The 22453-nt window shown below is 38.4% G+C and overlaps 3 protein-coding genes across 5 annotated transcripts; 2 read left to right on the top strand and 1 right to left on the bottom strand.

Moving 5' to 3' along the window:
- The first annotated feature begins 560 nt into the window (after nt 1-560).
- Nucleotides 561-2239, top strand: LOC127985567 (cyclin-I). The gene is made up of 4 exons (XM_052587617.1): nt 561-647; nt 1689-1751; nt 1831-1905; nt 1985-2239. The coding sequence occupies exons 1-4, from the start codon at nt 561-563 to the stop codon at nt 2237-2239; spliced, it is 480 nt and encodes a 159-aa protein (XP_052443577.1).
- Nucleotides 1938-18322, bottom strand: LOC127986210 (septin-8-A-like). 3 transcript variants are annotated; one of them, XM_052588475.1, is made up of 10 exons: nt 18151-18322; nt 13380-13494; nt 13102-13297; nt 12560-12746; nt 10973-11134; nt 10686-10782; nt 8589-8757; nt 7941-8073; nt 7403-7572; nt 1938-4087 (listed from the first exon to the last, which is right to left on the bottom strand). In XM_052588475.1, the coding sequence occupies exons 1-10, from the start codon at nt 18178-18180 to the stop codon at nt 3922-3924; spliced, it is 1425 nt and encodes a 474-aa protein (XP_052444435.1). In that variant the 5' UTR covers nt 18181-18322; the 3' UTR covers nt 1938-3921. The 3 variants fall into 3 exon arrangements, with proteins under 3 accessions (XP_052444435.1, XP_052444436.1, XP_052444437.1); XM_052588476.1 differs by having other exon boundaries at nt 1938-4084; nt 18151-18321; XM_052588477.1 differs by lacking the exon at nt 1938-4087 and adding an exon at nt 5762-6366 and having other exon boundaries at nt 18151-18309.
- Nucleotides 18323-18936: 614 nt separating this feature from the next.
- LOC127986212 (ankyrin repeat domain-containing protein SOWAHB-like) lies at nt 18937-22313 on the top strand. The gene has a single exon (XM_052588478.1). The coding sequence runs from the start codon at nt 19026-19028 to the stop codon at nt 20349-20351; it is 1326 nt and encodes a 441-aa protein (XP_052444438.1). The 5' UTR covers nt 18937-19025; the 3' UTR covers nt 20352-22313.
- Nucleotides 22314-22453: the final 140 nt, after the last annotated feature.

The following is a 22453-nucleotide window of genomic DNA, read 5'->3' as shown; positions in this document are numbered from 1 at the left end:
TGCATGTTTCAGATGCTGTTCATACAGATATGATCATCAGGTTTTTGAGGAATGTTTTCTCTCAGGAATTTGTTCTTCTCTCACTCATCTTTATATTGCATTGCTTTATGTTTTGATCATCCAACTAAGCATTAAATATCATCTTACTATGGCAATTTATTTGAGATATAGTGACAATTAAATTAAATTTCATGTATCTGCTATAATTTCATAGAGGACTCATTGACTCACATTACAAGCAACTAGAATTTAATCACTTTTAAGTTTAAATATCGGCATCTGCACCAATTTGCATATTTTTGCTCCATATTTTCAGTATAATAGACTAATATATGAGCCATAAGAGCCTGACATATATGTAAATACTGAACAAAAAATTTGCGAACTCCACGCTAAATGGAAGAAAAAAAGTTATTTACTTTTACAACACCATAACTCTATCCCTTTAAGACCGTTTTAGCATTTTCGCAACTGAACTCATTTAGTCTCTGTATATTCTAACTTTAATGAAAAGTCATCATGATGTCATGAATTATTGTAATCAATATAAAAGAACCCGTATGTGCGACCCACTATCACATTTAAAAACGTGGGTGAGGGCGGGATCTACCAATCGTGATGTCACAGATGTGGGCGGGGACAACACCGTGTGCTCAAATACGTGGGCGGGGTCAAACGGGTCCAAAAACAGATTTCGATGACGAGTTTCCTTTTTTTTTTTTTTTTTTTACATTCTCCAGAGGTGATTGTTATTTTTACTTTCCGTGCTCCAGTGTATGTTTATAGCTTGTTTTTATACCTGTTAAGTGTTGTATCGAGCTTCTGTCGTTTTCAAATAAAGCATTTTAATATCTGTTTCGTTGTTGTGTAAGACATGGGGTGATCGAGTTTTTTTTTTTTTTTTTGCACATTTATGCAGTGGACTCTTATGACAGGATCCGTGTTTCTTTTTTCAAAGGTAATTTTCATGCCCCAAAGTTTTTCCGTGGCTTTGTTTATTAGTTGATGCAAATTGACCCGCCCATATGATGTTTTCTGCTTCCTGATAGGCTTGTTGATAAAGTTAAAATGTCGTGCATTTGTTTATTTTTGTAAATACCAACACGTTTTTATTCAAATTTAGACAGTGATTGTAAAAAATGTGCTGTACGCCTGATGTTGGAACAATTTTGCATTGCATGCACCCCAAAATCAAGATCTCAAATAGAGGAAATGCACTAAAAGGTTACCAAGATCTAAGACCAGCACACCTTGATTGATATGCTGCAGAAAGACTGTTTTTCTCTACATGCAAGGGTCACTTGGTATTAAAGCATCTGCTAATTCACTAAACTAAAACTTCTTTGTCAGGCATTGCTTCCAGTGGGAAAGACTAGTTTCCAAAACAGCCATGAAACCTCCTGGTGAGGAAGAATCAGTGACTGGACACACTTTTGCTCAACACCCTGGCAAGAGAAAGATGTCTTTGGAGAGCACCAGTCCTTAAGAACTGTTGCATTCAGGTGGAAGAATATTTGTCATTTGCAGGCTTCTGAACTACTTTAACCAGCAAGACCAGGAAAGTCACGCTGTGTGGTCCAAGCTGGTCTTCTCAGGAGGGAACACAGGTGACAGAATCAAATGTGAGCTCTACATTTGCCATGTTTGGTGTGCTTTCAGGGTTCAGATATCAGCCCACCATGTTCTAGTTTTCTTCAGAGACGTTTGCTTTGGGAGTCTGTGTTGTTAACAGCCTGCTTGCAGCAGTCAAAGTAAATGAAACGATTACACATTTCCTCCCATCACTAGAAAAGATGAATGGCCTAGACTCAAAGTCCTCTTTCTTTGCAGACTCGACTGAAATATCTCAAATGCATGGCCATCCCCTCTCTGATCCTTGCTGCAAAGATCAACGAGGAAGATGAGGTGTGTTTTGGCACAATGACAACTGAGACAACTTTGAACCATTCCAGCACATTTATTGTTCTGTTTTGTTGGTGAACAGGTGATCGCATCGGTTAAAGACTTGCTGGAGCAAAGCAGATGCAAGTTCTCAACAGCTGAGATTCTTCGCATGAAGCGAGTCATGATGAACAAGCTGCACTGGGACCTTTACATCGCCACACCAATGGACTTCAATCACATTGTGAGTAATCAGAAATCATACAACCCTTTTAATGTGTCTGTTGCAAACATTAGCAACATTTGGTCCTTGACGGGAATGTGGATATCTGCAGCGGCATGGCGATCACCCGCATGAAAACCTTCTTTAGGGGCGATTCGAGTTGCTTGTGGTACGTATTCAGCCAAGGCACTTATCTGGCTTGTACTTAAGCAGTAAAGCAGATAGATAACCCTGCAAAAACTTCTCCAATACAAATATACTATCAGAAATATCAGAAATAAGAACTACACTATATTGCCAAAAGTATTGGCACCCCTTTCTAATGTGTAAATGCTTAAACATTACGATTTGTACCAATGGAAATTACTAAAGTAGACAAATCTGCTCATTAGAAGGGGGTGCCAATACTTTTGGCAGTATAGTGTATCTTCATACTCTGTCTTTCCTACATGATGGGGTTCAGTTAAAATGTCTAAAAATATAACTGACGTTCTTTGCACAAGTTAGTGTGGCATAGATGTGGACGAGAGGACCAACAGTTGACAAATGGAGAGCGATTGCTGTTTTGGCACACCACAGACATTGGTCATAAGATAGCCATTAGAAATTTAAAGCATGTGAAATGAGACTGTTAAAAATAGTTATGTGATTTAAAATGAAAAAAAAAAAAAATAATAATAATCCTGATGCTTAAAAAAATCTATTAGTTAAGAAAATCTAATTAAAATATGGGTGAAACTCATGAAACATGGGTCTTTTTTCACCCCAGCTCAAAATGCAAAATACATTTTGGATTAACAAAAATGACGCCTGTTTTAGGATCAATAAGTTTTTTTGTAAGGAAATTCAGATTGAATGTAATTTACCAAAAAAGACTGCATTTATTGGCGTTTTAGATGTGATAAAGCATTATAGGTGAACCTTTGGGAAAAATGATAAAAAGTTGTTATTTTTTGTAACATGTTTTCTAGAGTTTTATTACCAAGATATATTTTGGAATGACGCATTTTAATTTTTTCTATGTTTTGTATGTCTTCATTATCATATTATCAAAAAAATGTATTATGAAATTAAGTACATTTTGTGCTGCTGAATAATAATAATGCCACAATATGTAAAAAAAAAAAACCTGGATGATCCTTTGTTTTCTTTATGCATATGCATTATATATTTTGAGATGTTTTTGTGGGATCTCCCCATATAGGTCATATTATAGATATCTAGACGTCAATAACACGTTGAATAATTCAATATAATTGCTAGCGAAATGAAAAAATATCTAATAGCATAGAAAAATAAATTTCCTTAAAACTTCCCAAATAAATATCCACAATTTAGAATACTTTAAATATATCACCAGTCCTTGGGAGAAGTGAACGCTCACACATACAGCCATAGATACAGAGGAAAGTCACACTTCCACAGTAAACATTTAACAATGACCCTGAACACGGCATTCCTATAAATTTAACATGGCTTATTTCATTTTCCAAACAGGTGACGCTAGAAAACATGAGCAGCAATGAAAATACATGTTAAAGAAATTAAAAATGATCCGTTTTATTTCGTTTGATGCCAATTATTTGCCAATTTTGCACACTCATATTTTGCTCTGACTTGAATGGAAAATCAACCAGGGAAAACTGAATGTATCTGTATTGAGAATCAGAGCGAGAGACTTGTGTTATTTTTAAAACATGGAGACTATTGAACACGGCCCGCTCTTGCACACAAAGCCCCTGGCCTCTGTCAGTGATTAGGTGGTCTCTGTTGGTTGTTCTCCCTCGGTTCCACGTTCTGCTGATGTCCAGGCTTCCTCAGAAGAGACCCTTCCTCCAGGCGTCGCTGTGGACCACACAGCTGCAGCACTGCACGGCCTGCCACCAGCTCTGGCAGTTCAAGGGCTCCATATTGGCTTTGGCCATCATCACTTTGGAGCTGGAGAAGCTGACGCCTGATTGGTTCTCTGTTGTTACCGACCTGCTGACGAAAGTACAGGGAGTCAAGAACACCGCTAATCTTACAGCTTTTGGGAGATTGATATGCTGCTTGGAATATTTTGGAAAACTGCTAATGATGCACCAAGAGGCAACAAAAAAAAAGTGTATGTATGTTAATCGCATCCAAAATAAAAGTTTGTTTATATATGTGTGCAGTGTATATTAACTGTATGTAAGTACACACAAATGCATGTATATATTTAAGAAAAAGATTATATTAAATATATTTATAAAACATATTATGAATATAAAGATAAGACATGTAAATATTTTGTACAAATATACTGTATACATATATAATATACACAGAACACACACATACATTATGCAAAAAAAAATATATATATATTTTGGATGCGATTAATTGCAATTAATTGATTGACAGCACACACGAATTTAAGCTTTTTTTTAAATGAGATTTAAGGAAAATTCTAAATGAAAATGTTTTTGTTTCATTCAAAATGTTGCACATTTCTTTGTGAAATCTGTGTGCATGATTACATCTCTACTAATTATTAAACATACCAGAATCTATTTCCATGCTACTAGTCTTTTTTTTTAAGTTACTACTAGTCTGCTTAATCTCTAGATACTGATACATTTTTAAAAGATACTAGTATTTTTAATTTTTATTACATGCTAGTAATTCCTACAAAATATTATCACTTTATTTTAAGGTCTAGTTCTCTCTATTAGCTAACTGTGACTTTTGCCCGTGTTAAACTCATTATTTGCTGTTTATTAATAGTCAGTAAGGTTGTTGTTTGTTGATGCATGGGGTGGATTGAGGGATCTAAAATATGATCGGACAGAATAAGGCATTAATATGTGCTCTATAAGTATTAATAAACAAGCAATATGTTAGTAATATGCATGTGTCCGTTAGATGGTTGCATACCAGATACTAGTGCATTTTAAGGATTAATCTGCTTGTAATAAAATGTTTTCAGACTGTTTGGGCCAAAACTTAGTTTTTGCTCAAATGTATTTTAGGTTGCATCACTATTAACTGTGAGTTTACAATTTTCTGACTGTGTAATCTTGATATAAAACCCATATATGTCAAAAAAGGGTCTTTTTTTGAAAGCTTAAAGTCTATGTTTCTCACACAATGCTGTTGCGTGGCATTTGAAGACTTCAGCATCATATGGCTCTTTGTCAGTGACCTCATTTAATCCTTCCTGTTGTGTGGTGTGTGTCCATGGCCCTGATTGCAGGGCTGTGCTGTCTGATGTGTGTCACGTGGATGTGTGCACTGGTTCTAGACGGAGAGCACAGAGCTGGTCTGCTGTAAGGAGACGGTGGACGAGTACCTCCAGCATGCTGCTGTTCAGAGGACACGACTCGCCGCACGAGGATGGAGATGGGAACAGAGAGACATGGACCGAGACATGGATGACTTTCATGATGAGGATGTGTCGGTGAAAACAGGAAACACAAGAACAGATCTCGTCTTGTCCTCCGTTACGAGCCTCTTCTAGCTTCGGTCAAAGTCTGGAGCGGTTAAATGATGGCCAAGGCACTTTTAATGAAATCTTTATGCTGCACTTTAACCATATTTGAGATTTCTTTTTTTTATTCCTTTTATATTTTTCCCTTTCTTAAGGCAGCTACAGATATCATATTTCTCCTCCTCTGAAATGAAACAAATAAAAACTTATTTTTCTAGCAGGGACTGTTCATTTTATTTGGTAAAAACAGCATTCTTCTGTTTCTGTGTCCTTCGTTGGCAGAACATTTGCCCCTTATGATTTCAGACGGCTTTCACTGCTACAGTACGGCCGGTGTGATAAACACCTTACAGCTCATATTAAAACAGGATTTGCACTTTCCTGAACTTTTACAAACGTAACTAAGACTGCTTTATTTAGCCATACTCATGCAGGCTGAAGTGTGTCACTGCTGTTATTGAGTTTGGCTCAGATCTTAAATACTAATGTACACTGGCGAGGGAAGATCTACGTCACAAAATTTGGCCTAAGACAACTGAACAGATGGTTAGTAACAAAAACTGGTCCCAAAAATAAAATGGGTTTTGATGAGGGGGGGGGGCATTCAAAATAAACCCCACCCACCTGAAAGAAAGAAAACATGTAGCAACAAGAACAATATTCAGTCCCCATAATGCATCTCTCTGGCTTCCTGTCAGGCTCTTTGGTCCTTCAACACAATGTCATGAGGAACATGTCAAAAACACAAGCTGATGCTGCAAGGTTAAAACAGGAAAGTCCACGGATGGCCTGCGATGTGCTCATAAATTAACTGAAAGAAAGAAAACAAACACAAAACAAGAAAATGAATCAGAAAATAAAACTCAACTCAAGATGAATGAAACATGCAGACAAACTTATGAATGGAAGTGAATTAGAAACACATTGTGATGTATGAAACAAATGAATGTATAATATTGGGTTGGAGTTTATTACATTCGTAAAGAAAAGAACACATTTAGCATATTTTATAGATTATAGATTATCAGTCACGTTTAAAAACAATATTTCATAGCTATCTACGTAATGCTAATCACATTAAGCACTGGAAACACTCATAATTAGACTGAAAGAGCAACATGAGTTGGTCCCACTTTATTATTTTAAGGACCAATTCTCACTATTATCTGACTTTTCCCTCAAGACGCTTAATTTGATGCTTATTAATAATTAATGAGGTCGTTAGCTTAGCTATAGGGTACACAAGTAATGTGCATGCTACTAAACAATCCGTTTGGATTTAAATGCATTGTTTAGAATTAATGACATGTATCTAAATCAAAGCCACCATCATTTATGTTCGTTATACACTAGTTAAGTTCCTCTCACACGAAACAGAAATGACAACTGTAAAATGTTCAGTTTTCCTTTTATTTACCAGCATGCTAACTCATTTTAAATACAATAATAAAATGTGACTTTTTTTTGTTTTCCTTTTACCAATGCAGTTTTGACCTGGTGAGACTTGTAGTGTATTTTCTGCTAAATTAGTTTTATGTGATTATATTAAAGAGCACATTTCATTGGGTGGATCCATGTCAGGTGCAAACCACAAAATGGATGCTCTGTGATTGTTAGACACATCCCATCGGTGACCAGAAGATGGAGCTAGAAGAGCTCAGAACTGGCTTCTTTTGAGCTCATCCAATCAGGTGACCAAAAGCCATATGTTTGTGGACACCAAATATCCCTAAATTATTACATGCTGGATTTTAGCTACTTATATGTATATACAGCGGTGGCCAAAATGATTATTACACGAGTATTTCCATCATTTAAGTCTGAAAAGAGACGGAAGGATAACTCACTTCTTCTTGTCTTTGTCCTTCTTGAGGGGCTGTGAGAGCGAGAGGGTCTCGGCGGCCACCTTCCTGCGGTTGAAGGCATTCATCTCCTCCTCCAGCTCCCGTCTCTTCTCCTCCACCTTCCTCTTCTCCTCCTGGTGTATGCGCTTCAGCTGCTCGAACTGCTCGTGTAACTGAGGAGAGACACAGGTGAGAGCTACGCCGGCACCAGCTCCACACCGACCTGCATCTGGTCAAGCATCACAATCATCTGGCAAGACACTGGGTTTATTTAAAAGTACAGAAGCCCCGCCCCTTTGATGTCAGCTTCAGCATCTATTTATAGCTATTTATAGCATTTGATTTGATCGAATCTCTGCTGACTTTTGGATGATGTCATCAAAATCATGGATCCAGATTGTTGAAGTGTTTTGGAGCACACTAGCTTACAGAGATTAAATATTTGACATTTGGAGATGATGGGGACGTTATGACGTTTGGTTGGAGTCTGATGGTTGGTGATTTTGAGAAGTAGAATAAAAGGTATTGTGTCAGGACTAACCTCTCTCTCCTTCTCCTTCAGCTCGCCCTCCGTCTCCTTCACTTTGTTCACAAACATCTGCCGCATCTCCTCTTCCTTCTTCTGCAGGTCTCCAAGAAACTCCTTCCTTTTGGCTTCATACGTCTCCTGTAGACTGTAGAGGGGTCATACAGAAAATAACAATTCTAGAGATGTGACCCTGGAGCACAAAAGCAGTCTGGACTCTCTGCGGTATTTCTGTAGCGATAGCCAACAATACATTGTATGGGTCAAAATTATTCATTTTTCTTTTATGCTCAAAATCATTAGGATATTATGTAAAGATCATGTTCCATGAAGATATTTTCTATATATTCCTACCTTAAATATCTCAAAACTTTTTTTTGATTAGTAATATGCATTGCTAAGAATTAATTTGAACAACTTTAAAGATGATTTTCTCAGTATTTAGATTTTGTTGCTCGCTCAGATTCCAGATTTTCAAATAGTTGCATCACAGACAAATATTGTATGATCCTAACAAACCACACATCAATGGAAAGATTACTTATTCTGCTTCTAGATGATGCAAAAAAGAATTGACACCTAAAACTGGTTTTATGGTCCAGGGTCACATTTATGTATATACATATTTATATTCTGTACATTACACATGTAACAGTGCTGCACCTGAAAGGCTGGCAGTCTGGGTCGGTGTCTTTGAAGCCCATCTCCTCTAGTTTGCAGCGTCTGTAGAGCTCGTAGTGTCTGGCGTGAGTCTGTTCTCGCAGATCCTCCATGTTCACTCGGATCAACATCTCCCGCAGTTTAACGAAATCACAGTGACTCTCGTTCTCCACTGCAACACACAGCATCACCATCAACACACACACAAAACACGTGCTCGAAACAACTGCAGCGGAGACAAGAATATCAGACCACTTCTTTATCTCGCAGTTTTATTTACTTTTCTACTGTTAATTACCAAAAATACCAGTAATAGTAGCACTGCTGCCCTTGAGTTTAAATATGCATATTAGATTGTGCAAAATTTATTATTGCTTTCTGATTTTTAAAAGATTGGAAATATAGTAACAGCACACACACACACTCCTAAAATGAACTACACTGAGTAAATATAACCCATCAATCAATTTGGAAAGTAAATTATTCTAATAATTTTTTTTATGAATATAAAGGATTTTTTTCAAGAAGGTCACATTAAATTGATCAAAAGTGACAGGAAGGACATTTATGCTTCCTTTGAAATCTATATTCACTTCATACTAGGGCTGTCACTTTTAGTTCGAAAATCGATTTCACAATCAATCGGACCAACCAAAAAAAGTTTTGAAAATGGGGAATCGATTTTAACCAAATATGTATGTAATTCATTTTAAAATAATTAAACAATTAGAAAATATAGATGTAACAAAACTCACAAACAAGCAGAAAAAGAAAATAAAGAATTCCGAAAGTGCAGTATGCGTTGCGAGAGCTAGACAGAAAACACCAGTAATTTTACGCTCCTATAAGACCCAGTGACGTCGAAAGCGAACTCTCTGCGTTCACACCAAACGTGAATAGAGCGTCTGGGGCAAATTATTTCAACTTTAAGTCAATGTAAAGATGCGTTTACACGGGTCTGGAGGTCACCTTATTCGCGCATCTAGTTACAGGAGATTCTGAGTTATGAAAAGGACCATTGCAAGCTGACAGCGACCGGCTTTTGTGGTGGAAAATTGGCAGTAATACCCCCACCTTGCACAGCTGTACCTGAGTGTCCCTGGGACATCAGTGCAGTCGGAGCGCGTCTTCTCAACAGCTGGAAAGTTGAATAAAAAGCACTCTGCTCTGGACACATGGCCTATTCTCAAGTCCATTTAAAGTTTACATTTTTTTTAACAGTTGTTTGAAATGGATTGAATTATTATTTAAAATAATCTTGGAGATTTTTGAAATGCCTAAATCATAAATGCAGCCGGGTTGAAGCCCGCAGTGATGTTTTTCTTTTGTTATGGCAGCCGTCCCCTCTGCATATATATTTTTTCGAGAATGTTGCACTTCTGTTGCTGTTTGTTATTCTGCACGAAACTTCATGCCAATAAATAAGAAATATTGCTGACTTGTGCGTTTCCAGTGCTCTCTTTATGTTTGTCTGTTATTTGACGATGAAAAAGGAAACGTCTTTTTTTTTTTTTTTTTAGACATGGAAAATCGATTTTACAATCGATTTAATGAACACTTATGTCTTAAAAATCGAAAATGATTTTTTCACAAAAGTGACAGCCCTACTTCATATGTTAAAATATACAACAGTCTTCTAAAATGTTTGATATTTTCAACCAAAAAAAATGAAAAATTAGCAACTGTTTAACACTAATAAAAACCCAACTTATTATTAATACAACATTACATTAGACTGATTTCTGGAAAGATCATGTGACAGATTTTTCATTTTACAAAGTATTAATAATCTGCATGTACGTCCACTGAATGCTGTTAGCTGTATTAAGCATAACTTAAGTCAAGTATTGTCTGAGAATAGAAAAATTTAAATATTGAATGTCCATTTGACAATGTTTTAATTCATGCACGAGTCTGTACTGAAACTAGAGGACAAATCAAACGTGGCGTGACCTTATCTGTGGCAGCCCATCTGAGGAAACAGTAATTAGCTCCGTCTAGAGTGGCATTTATCACCGCTTTGATTGATGGGATTGTTTTCAGATGAAAGGCATTGTAAAAACACCCCTCGCCCAGCATCCGCAGGGTTCAGTGTGTTACCTTGAACGACCCCCCAGGGATACTGCCTGGCCCTCACCGCCTTGTTCCCCACCTTCACCTCCTCCACGCTGCCCACCACAGCAAAGGGAAGATGGGCCTAGAACAAAGACAACTAGGTGAAATATAGTTTTTAAAATAAAGTGTTTAAAATGTTACATTTAAATCTATTTTATTGTCCAGGTCACTGTAGAATATAAGACCCAGAACATTTCAGATGATTAAAAGTAAAATATATTCTGGAAAATCAGACTGAGATCTGGAGCTGAAGCGTCTCTGATGAGACTCACGTTCATAGAGGAGTTGATTTCGGTCACTGCTCCGTCGTCTGTGGGAAACTGGTAGATCTGAACTCCGTTGCTCACCAGCTCGCTCATGATCTTGATCTTGAACTTGTGCAGCTCGCTCTTGGAAATCGTGTCAGCTTTAGCAATAATAGGGATGATGTTCACCTGAGAAGAAATAAAACACATTTCACATATCATATATCATGCAGCTAGATCAGAGATAAACTGGGCTAGAATGAAACATGCAATCAAAAGATCTTGAGCTAAATATGACTCCGCAAATAAAATCAGGCTACACGTGTTTCACAGATCCATAAATGAACTTACAGACCACGATTATAACTTCTTCCAGGTGATGATTGTGATGAAAAACTCCTCTGTCATTGTTTGAGGGGCTGATTTAGTCTGGCTTCCATGCAGCATTACCTCTTTACACACAAATCTGAGCAGGCACAGAGCAGCCTTAACTCAGCGGTGTAAAGAGTGACGTCAAACTCAACGCTTTGGGTCTAAACTCAACACTAATTTGCAGTACAAATGCCTTACAAAGACAAACACACAGGCTTTCTATAGAACACTTGATCACGTGACAGAAAACGAGGCTTTTCCCAGCCCTACAGTGTGTTTGTGTTCATGGGGCCCTGGGGCCACATCATTACCAGCCATCTGTGCATCTCCTAAAAAAACAGAGACCCCAGCTCTGCTCTCTCTCATGCGATTACTTTCTGATGAAATGAAAAATTGATTGGCTCTGTTTCCACTGGACAGAGAGAAGCCCCTGTCCTACATGTCCACATATTTGAGGATCATCGATACACCAATCTACAGCAAAACTGACATATATACACACACAAAAAGATGATTCACCACTGCAGCTGCAAAAGAAATTTGAGCGTAACAGTCCTACACAACTTCTTATCCATGTTTTCCGTTCACAGACAACTTGAATACTGATGAGAATTAGGTTTACTGCTGGCAAAGATTTGGCAACACAATTTTATATCGAATGAATCATGACGCAATAACTTTGAAATACTTTCTTTGTATATTGATTATTTTAATTCAATTCTCACTATTAACTGACAGTTACAATAAATTCCTAATAATAAGTAGTAATAATAATAATAATAATAATAATAATAATAATAATACAAATAATAATTCACACACACTTCTATAATCTTAAATTTTTTTAAATTGTACAATACACAGTTTTTTTTTATATATATATTATTTTACAAGATTCAACATTTTCATAATATGCAATATTTGGCTTTCCAAAATCGTATTACTATATTACACATTTCGACAACGTGAGCACTGGCTGAACCATACACACTGATTTTGTGAATTGAGTGAATTTTTTGCACAAAAAAACAAAACAAATTATGCTATACATGTAATTTGCCATCATAATAATATTGTAACTTTATAATCATTCAATCAGATACAGCTTCAGCCTAGCGGTTTACTGACATGCTATTAGATGAAGTCATAAATCTTCATAATAAAGCTTTTTCAAATTAATTTGGCAACTAAGGGAGCATCACGCAGCACACTGACTAGTAAACCACAGTGAAGTGCACTTACCTTGCTGTCCAGCTTCTTCATGGTGACTAAGTCCAAGGACTTGAGCGAGTGTCCCGTAGGAGCGATGAAGTAGAGGCAGATGTGGATTCTGGTGTCGTGGTAATTGAATAGACAACGCTTTATTTTCAGCTCTTCCTGCAGGTAGTTTTCAAACTGTGTGTCGATATAGTCCACAATGGGTTTATAGCTGAAGAAAACAGACGCGTTACAAGAAATCAGATATGCATTCACTTTAATAAGCATCAATATTTGAGAGAATTTCCTATATTTATTTTCTCCTCTAATGACATCGAGACATTCAGTGTGAGAACGAGAGCGACGCAGCTGTGGAGCATGTTTACACTGCCTGACCTCCACCTTCGACTTCTTGGCCAGTTTTCATTGCTTGGAAGTTTTCAGAGCCTGGATGCATTTTTCCCAAAAGATGCAATGTCTGGAACCGTTCCTAAATACTTCTGTCTGTCTGTCTGTCTGTCTTTACAGCCAACATTCAGAGTGTGCAAGACAACGATGCTGGTTTGAGCAGAAAGCAGTTTCTGTACCTTTCGTCTTTGTTGATCTGGTCCCCGAAGCCCACCGTGTCGACGATGGTCAGTTTCAGGTGGACGTTGCTCTCTTGCAAGTCGTATGTTCGGGGCCGCAGGTAAACACCGTTTTGGTAATGGCTGGCCTCCTCGTCTTCAAACATGGTGTTGAAAAGGGTGTTCATTAATGTGGACTTACCGATGCCCGTCTCACCTGATGTTCAGAGAATGATTGATTAGCATTTCCTCTACAAGATCAGACGTCGAGCTAGTGTCGAGTTTAAACGGTTGCTTACCCACACAGAGGATGTTGAAGCAGAAACCCTGAGTCACTGATTTACTGACCAGCTGATCGGGCAGACTGTCAAAGCCAACATGACCGCCGAGGCTGAGGTTTCTCTTTTCTTCATTCTAGAGAGGAATCAGAGATTCTGGACTGAAATAAGGCATAAAGGGCAAGGAAACAAAAAGCTCAGAGTATAAAGCCAATAAATCAGAAACAATTGTGCCATTTTAAGCTTAGCACTGACTTCTAACCATACTTGCCTGGTCAAATGAATAATGCACATTTTGCCTTATAATATAAATCAGAAATGCCATGCATCTATATTGCTAGAACAAAATAATTTTAGCTGACAGACAGACACCACATTATACTAATACTCTATTTTAGCCAACGTTCCCACTTTCTGGTGGTTTATATTGGCATCAGTCAAACTCACTCACATTGGTTGACAAATGGGGCTTGGGTTATATTTATAGCACATTGTGTTATTATAGGAATTTGGCTGATTAAGCTAATATTTATATTCATAATATGAGACTTATTCACCTTGATTTCCAGGTACTGTTTTATTTGACTTAAAGCATGCAATTTTACTGTCAATTGTGTTTTTGTTTAAAAAGAGGCCATGCAGTAAACCATACCAGCATATCTGAAGATAAAAACATGCCTCAACAGACAAACTTGACTTCAATATGCATCTATTTTATAATTCATAATGCTTGACAAAAGCACTTTGAATTGACAACAGCCTTATTTCTGCTCTAGAGTTAATAAAAGTACCAGTAGCTGGTAATCAAAGTGAAAATAGCATGGAAGAATCTATGACAGGCATGTAGAAAGTAGCTATGAAATTCCATGCATTTCACACCGACTTTAAACCATGCATCCTTTTACACAATCAGTCTTTATTAAAGCCTTTCTCAAATTAAAATCCTACATTTTAGCACCAAACAAATCTAAAAACCCACTAAAAGGTTTTCATCACACTGATGGGTGCCCTGAAACTGAAATCAATGCGCTCCTCCCCTGTCTGGCTTCGTCTTCTTCCCCAGAGCAGGCACATATTTGGTGAATGATGTCACTGAGACGATCACGGAGCGCACTACTGAGGGAAGCAGCAGTTCTGCTGGTGTTACACACATCAAGCACAAAAGGAGTTCTGACTGAAAAACCTACACTGATCCCCGTGTCATTAAAAGGGAGCTGCAGCGTTAGGAGGTGAAGGGGAAATGGCTGAAAGCGTTTATAGAAAACATGCAGTCTGGAGGGAGGAGGAAAATAACTTGAACAATGCCCATATAGGGGCTGATAGCAAATGCCCCCGCCGTAAGGAAACATTTCCCCTCAGAGGGCAGTAGATCGAGAGGAAAGTGTGCAGCGTTTGGGGCACACATCTATATTTTCTCAAGCCGTCCTCAGAGTGACAGACCTGTGCATTCTGACTGAACACTGAGAGCAGTGTGCAACTCCAGGAACATTCCTAAAACAATCACGCCAAACATCACACACTTACATTCTTCTTTAAAAGAGAGATTCTGATTAACATTCTGGATGCAGTTTTCAATTTTTAAACTTCTTAACAGTTCAGTAAATTAAAGGGGTCATATGATGCTTTTTTAAAGAGCATTATTTTGTGTATTTGGTGTAATAGAATATTTTGACATGCTTTAATGTTCAAGAAACACATTATTTTTATAGTAGTATAGTATTTATAGTAGGTCCTGTACACCCTGTCTCTCTCAAACACATAATTTTTTACAAAGCCCCTCCTTCTGACAAGTGCAGTCTGCTCTGATTGGCCGACTGACCTAGTGCATTGTGATTGGCCAAACACCGCAAGCACTCGTCAGAAATGTAACGCCCCTTTCCATAGTCGCGTGCTTCATCTTCCAAAATAAATGTAAAGTCAGTTAATAATATCCTTAGTTTTACCTTCAGTTCAAACAGAGTAAAGAGAAACAGAGTCATGACAGACAAAGTGATGAAGCTCGTATGTGTTTGCAGTACCAAAACATGGACAGACGGTCTCTCTCTCTCTCTCTCTCTCTTCGTCTCTCTCTCTCTCTCTCACACACACACACACACGACGCACAAAACTCTGCATTTGAACATTCAATAGCCAATACTTAAACTAATAACAAAACATACTTACAACAGCTGATTCAGAAGCTCAGATTGTCAGAATGAGCTCCTCTACTAGGTTCACGAAACAGTTGTCCATAAAATGTGTTGCTGTTCTGTTGTAAGTAATCTTAAAGATTCCTAAATGCATCTACTTTTGGGAGAACAAATAATGACTGCTTCAACACTAACTGTGTTACTGAATCCATACTTCTTTCTTTACATGAACATTTGGGGCGGCATTACGCAAATATTTCCACATAGTGACATAGATGTGGGGTCGTGTTTAAATGAGCCGTTTTAGGGGGCGTGGATGAGTCTTAACTTTGATAAAGAATATCTCTTTGGATTTGAGACTTTAGTCTTTGCAACTTTACAGATCTTCTTCATGCACCAAGAGCTTGTAACACTCCAAAGAGAAAGGAAAAATGTAAAATCGCATCATATGCCCCATTTAATAATGACCACGGCTTCATCCGTATCTAGATTTGGAAAATGACCAGGTTAAACAATTTCTCTAGGCAAACTACAGTAGTTATGAATTTCCATCATTTGGACCCGCAGCTAATAAGAAGATTATATAAAACTATAACTCTGCAGGGAACAGTGACGCCACCCAACGGAGAATCTCTAACAGAGTCTAGGACAACACAGATTGTTCAGGGCAGATGGGTGCTCAGAATGACAGTGGAGAACAGCCAAATTGGGACGGCTCCATTCTCACCCCCTACATACACCTGAATATGTGCACGACAAGTCTGCTGGCATCCCATCTGATATGGAAGGAGGAGGGGCCGACGTGGAGAAGAATGCAGATGGTCTAGATTTGGTCCCAGTATGGCATCTGCCCTAAACAACACAGCAGACTGGGTTTTATCTGCCTTTCCTATATGAGATCTTCAAGAAACTGTGTGCACAAGCACAGCTGACGGTGTAGTTGCACGTACGTTTTGTATGTAATATGCATAAATAACCGTACAAACACATTTGTTCTTGCCAAAAAGGGTCCTCTATTATTTGAACCATGTGATGTTGGTGTTTATTAATATCAGTGGCATCCAAGCACGAACATGATGTTGACTCATCGCAAAACGCATATAGCTTTACATAACTGTAACTACATCAGCCCTGCCCTGAAACTAGAGTATGATACAATAAATGAAATTAACGTTAAACAGGACCGTCTTGTTCCAAAAAAAAACGGAGATTAAAAGGAAGAGTTCACCCAGAGATGTAAATACTCTCATTATCTCATTATTAACTAAGATCTATGGTACCTATGAAAGTCATCAGAATGTTATGAGGGCGTGTAAATGATGACAGAATTGTAATTTTGGGGTGAACTATCCCTCAAAGCTTTTTTTACCCATTATGTAATTAGAAAATATGACCCACCACCACGGCTCAATGCAGATGATCGTTATGGCACCTAAAATCACACAAACCTCTATTCAAAAGGCATTGACTGTTAGAGCACACTTAGTATATTAACTCACATATTGTTAAAACAATGCTTGCATTCAAGCATTCTAAGTATAACAGAGACTTTTAAGGCAACGCACCATGTTTCACTTCCACAAGACACACACAAACTATTATCTACCCTTCACAACAGACTATAAACAGCTATGGTTACCCTTCTCAAACACAAACTAGCTGCCCTCGAATCCAAAAGACTTCCTCAAAATGAGGAGTAGTTGAGCTTTCCCAGGCATCCATCCTGAACAAGCGGTGATAGATCAGTACTCATGACACATCTTCATTAATGTCACTCAAAACACAAGTTTATAAATCAGTTTAAATTCCCTAGAGGCTTCAAAGGTAGCATCAACCTGATTGATCTTGGTTTTTATGTTGATCAAGGAAGTCTTGTTTAAGGACCTTATTAAGAAAGCCTGCTGGTGACAGCAGATAAGCAGCATCCAAAACAAAGGTCTTTTCATCACGGTGGCTTCTCCTTTCATTTAGACAGACTGAAATCTCACTGTGTTCTTGTAATCTTCTTAACCTTCACACCATCAACCACAATCTCAGCTACTCCAAACAGCCCACAGTTTGACTGTAGGACCATTATATATCACCTTATCCTCTCTTTATCTGTGATCTTAAACTGAAGGGTCACATGTTGGCCCCAAACTCTTCCCAAACTGCTGTGAGGATGAAGACGGCTCTTCACTGTGGTAACATTAGTGATGTTTCAGTTGGGATTTGGGTGCAGCAGTTAAACACTAAAGATGTCAACAAAGTGGTAAATGAGTGAACATGTTGCCTTCAAAAGCAACCATGTGCTGAAATTCTCCTGTTGTAAACCCAAATCTGTTATTGTAGGTTGTAAATAAAAGAGATGATCACAAGTAACATTCAAGACACTCAAAAAAATACGTTTTTCGTTCATCAACAACGTAGAAATGCATTTTACGGTTAAATTAAGCTCATTGAGACCGACAGTAAACATTTACATACACACAGTAAAGCAGGTAAATACACAGTGTTAATTGCACTACTGTCAATGTAACGTTAGAATAGCTAGAGTCCGTTGGGCTAAGCTACGTGCTAGTCTCAATTCATAACAGAAAACCTGCAACGACTGTCTCTATAAATCTGAGGGAAAACAGGTCTCTGGGAGTAAGGACTGACTGGAAAAGGGTAAAGTTACTTACAGAAAATATGTCTACATCCGTGGCCGCCATAATGAGGAATGTACGTGTTTAGAAAAGGCGAAAGGGAGCTGCCTGCCTGCCCTCGTCTCTCTGACCGTCCGCTGACACACACACTGTGGTCGGGATGGAGTTTACAAACCGTACTATGGTGAAGACCGTGCTTAAGAATTTAAATGACGCAACGGGACGCTCTGTGCTGATTGGCTGAAAGGCCGTACTGAAGCATCCTAGCACGCCCAGAGCAGTTAGGTTTCCAACGGCCTCTTGAATATTAAATAGATGACGTCACTAGACAGCTCAGGATGATCGCGTGGCAGGTTGAGACGAAATAATTAATATTCATGAGATAAGATTTCGCCATCCTAGTATTCGTAATTTCACAAAAGCATCTGCTCAATATGGCTTCTTCCTGGAACCTCCCACTGACTTCAGGAATGTCTTTTCTTAAGACGATGGTCCTAAATTAAGAAATATGCAAGTAATTATCAGTCATGATTTCAAAACGTTTAATAACAAACATAATGTTCGTTCAAACACACTCGCATGGGAGAGTACAGGCAATTTAATCCAGCATCGTTTTGGGAATTAATATGAATATGATTTTATTTTCAATTATTTGATAATTACTAGCTCAGCTGAACACCTTTACCTTGACAAATGATGCTAAAATAAACAAAAGACTTATTTTAAAGAATCGTTTTTAAACTTTTGAACAGCTCCGCCCCCATCCACGTCCTACTTCTTCTTTCTTTTATTAGTTTATTAGGCTCTACGTGCTGCTGCATTAATTCCGGAAGACAGGTAAGGGCGTGGCGACAGTCCAGGTGTCCAGTGTGTTCATATACAGTCTGTTAATATTTCAGACGAAATAAGAAATGGCTTTGACCCAAGAGGCGATTTTAAACACTCTTTTAGAAGGCAAAGGAAAGGTAAAAAACTCAGAGTTGCTGAACAAGTTCAAAGAGCCACTGAACTGCAGTGATCCAGTGGAGAAGAAACACAACCGAGATCTCTTCAAAACCTTTGTGAACAACATTGCAGTCGTGAAAGAATTCCAGGACGCAAAGTATATCGTCCTTAAGAAAGTGTACAATCATTTACTGCAAGAAGCCTCAAACGATGAAAACGCACCAAGAGAAGATTGCGGTAAAGATGGATCGCACCCAGAAGAAGATGAGAAGGAGGAATCCACTCATTCCCACAATGCAGAAGAAGGTAGGAAGTCTGAACAGAACGCAGTGAGCAGATCTCCGTCGAAGGCTTTAGACCGAAGCGCAGAACGCTCTCCAATAGAGATAACATTGGAAAGAAGCAAGAATGTGGACTTTAAACCTAAACAGTCTTTACATTTCACCGTCCCGCTGAAGCCTGATCTTGATTTCTCAAGAGCCGCCAAGAAAGAAGCAAGCAAACCTTGTGCACTACCTTTACGAATGCCCCAAATAGACTTGGGTCGTCATAACAAGAAGCCTTCCACTGAGAGCTTGGGAGAAGATCTTCAGCCCTCGCCTCAGTGTAAGAGGAGAACAGACAGCGTGGTCAGCGCTGGAGCTTCACCGCAGTCACAGAGACACTTCAAGACCCCTAAACAAGCGGATGAGCCCAAGGACTCGCACCATTTCCAACTTGATCCCATGGAGCACAAGTGGCTGGTGAAGTCTGCGGCTGGACAGTGGAATCAAGTATACGGCATGCTGTTAAAAGACACCCAGCTTGCAGAGAAGAAGGACTTCATGTCTGGGTTCACGGCTCTACACTGGGCGGTCAAGTGTGGAAACCTTGACATGGTGTGTAGGATCATTGAGGTGTCTAGAAAGAGCGATCATGGGGTGGATGTCAATGGAAAGTCCAATGGTGGCTACACACCGCTTCACATCGCTGCCATCCATGATCAACGCTCTCTGATTGACCTTCTAGTCCGTATATTCGGTGCCAATAGGAACATAAGAGACAACTGCGGTAAGAAACCCTACCACTACCTGCGCAACGGGGTCTCCAGAGAGCTGAGGGAGCTTCTCGGAGACCCGAAAGCGGCCCACCCGGAGGTGCATCATCAGGCCAGGGATGAGTGTGATGCACGGAGACACTCTATAGGTCACCTGTTCCTCGCTCATCCGGTGGGGCTCAAGAAAAAGAACAAGGCGAGAAACCAGTTCATCTCGGTCGGTGACGACGGCAGAGAGAGAGGGATGAGCCAGTGATGCAGAAACCGAGGCTGCTATCCGAGGTCTTCCCATAACTGAGACCAAATGTGGATTATGAGTTTGATTTGGAGACAATATTTTGTGACCCTGGAGCACAAAAACAGTCATAAGTAGCAATAGATGACAATTCAATGGTATGGGTTAAAATTTTTTGGGGGATTTTTCTTTTGCGCCAAAAATAATAAGGATATTAAGTAAAGACCGTGCTCCAATGAAGGTATTTTGTACATTTTTCTACCGTAAATATATAAAAACTTAATTTTTGATTAGTGATATGCATTGCTAAGAATTCATTTCATTTCAACTCATTTTTTTTTTTTGCATACTCAGATTCAAGATTTTCAAACAGTTGCATCTCAGCCAAATATTGCCCTTCTAACACACTATCAATGTAAAAGAAATAAAAAAATAATAATAATAAAAAGCCCCTTATGACTGGTTTTGTGATGCAGGGTCACATTTCGTGATCTAAATGAATCAGCCTTCATCTGAGATTCTAGAAGAATTATGGACTTCCAAAGACTTCTTTTAAAGTTAATTTTTAATATGAACGACAATTATAACCTGCCGATCAAAATGTTTTTAAAATAAATGAATACTTTAATTTTCAGCAGGAACACTTTAAGTTGATCAGTAAAGATATGTATCCTACAAAAGATTTCTGTTTCATGTAAATGTTGTATTTTTAGACTTTCTGTTCATTGAAGAATCCTAAAACTGTTTGTCAACTTTGATAATAATCAGAAATGTTACTTGAACAGCAAATCATCATATCAGAATGATTTCTGAAGATCATGTGACACTGAAGACTGGAGTCATGATGCTGAAAATACAGCTGTCAATGTCATTTCACGATATATACACATAGATTTTTTTTTTTAATTAGAGTAATATTTCCCAATATTACTGTATTTTTAATCAACTAAATGCAGAAAAATACTTCAGAAACATTGAAAAGCTCACCAAATTGTTGTGCACTATACAGTATGTGAATCCGATTTAAATGTAGCAATTACTGATGATTATAAATCATGAGGTTATTATGAAGGCTATTAGTATTAGGGTGTAGGGATCATAACCCAATTGGGAGCGTCCTAATTGTTATTTTCTGGCTGTTTAAGCGTCACATGTTTGCACACGTTCACTTAGGTGTTGTGTCAAACTGGGCAAAATTTTAGAGAATATTTTTGCAATTAATGTAGAACACATTCAGGTCATGATTTATACTGATCAACATGCTCATTTTTACTCAATAATAATGTTCATACCATCCCTAAACAATAAATACATTTTCTCATTCAAAAAATGTCTTTATATACAAAGAGGAATGATTGCACTTTTATGTCCTGTATATATGAGAGATTGTTTCTTGAGCCAGCGATGACTAAGAACAGATTCAGACTCACGTGAGCTGGTTAGATGCGGTTAGTTTTGCTGACCATGTGTGCTTGCTTTTAGAGGTCAGCCTTGCATTGCTGATCTGAGATCAGTAGTGGTTAATAAAGAAAGCCACAGTTTAGATTGAGGAAAGGAAACCGGAGCTGGGGGTTTAAGCCAGCATGGGCCCTCGTGGATGACAAGAGACTGTGAACGGTTTCGCTTACAGCTGCATCTCTTCTCGTTCCCACGATGCAGTGGATAAAAAACCTCTGGAGTCAGAGACCTTGTGCCCTTGAGACGGGTCACATGTTCCTCCCGGCGCATTCATCAGAGGAGAATAAAATGCCAGGCTTTACTCTCAGAACATCACTGTATTGCTACAGCCGAGAGCTTAAAGATGGATGACCTTTGAGAACTTATATATATATATTGGTGGCCAAAATGATTATAACATTAGTATATCCAGGAGCTAAGAATAGTTTTAAGTCAGTTATTTCCATCTGTGTTAGTAGGAAATATCAGTTTACATTTCCAAACATTCACTTTGACATTAATTGTAATAATTCAGTGAGATTTCTGGATTTTTGTTTGCCTCACACAGAGATGTGATCTGATCATCATCAGTCTGTCTGGAGTGATATGAAGAAACAGACTTTTTTTTAAGAAAGTAATGCAATATTGCAATGCATAACTTTCCCCAACACTGGCAAATAAATAAG

This window comes from Carassius gibelio, chromosome B21 (genome assembly GCF_023724105.1).
Source record: "Carassius gibelio isolate Cgi1373 ecotype wild population from Czech Republic chromosome B21, carGib1.2-hapl.c, whole genome shotgun sequence".
Taxonomy (NCBI): domain Eukaryota; kingdom Metazoa; phylum Chordata; class Actinopteri; order Cypriniformes; family Cyprinidae; genus Carassius; species Carassius gibelio.
This window is presented reverse-complemented; position numbering and strand designations above follow the sequence as displayed.

What these genes read in the sequence shown, in the direction of transcription:
- LOC127985567 (XM_052587617.1), top strand. Translation starts at nt 561, where the DNA reads ATGTGCGACCCACTATCACATTTAAAAACGTGGGTGAGGGCGGGATCT. An exon ending in ATGTGGGCGGGGACAACACC is followed by an intron (nt 648 to 1,688) that starts GTGTGCTCAAAT and finishes ACCATGTTCTAG; the next exon opens with TTTTCTTCAGAGACGTTTGC. An exon ending in GCCTGCTTGCAGCAGTCAAA is followed by an intron (nt 1,752 to 1,830) that starts GTAAATGAAACG and finishes CTTTCTTTGCAG; the next exon opens with ACTCGACTGAAATATCTCAA.
- LOC127986210 (XM_052588475.1), bottom strand. Translation starts at nt 18,180, where the DNA reads ATGGCGGCCACGGATGTAGACATATTTTCT. An exon ending in TGAAGAAGCTGGACAGCAAG is followed by an intron (nt 11,135 to 12,559) that starts GTAAGTGCACTT and finishes ATTTCTTCTCAG; the next exon opens with GTGAACATCATCCCTATTAT. An exon ending in AAATCAACTCCTCTATGAAC is followed by an intron (nt 10,783 to 10,972) that starts GTGAGTCTCATC and finishes TCTTTGTTCTAG; the next exon opens with GCCCATCTTCCCTTTGCTGT.
- LOC127986212 (XM_052588478.1), top strand. Translation starts at nt 19,026, where the DNA reads ATGGCTTTGACCCAAGAGGCGATTTTAAACACTCTTTTAGAAGGCAAA.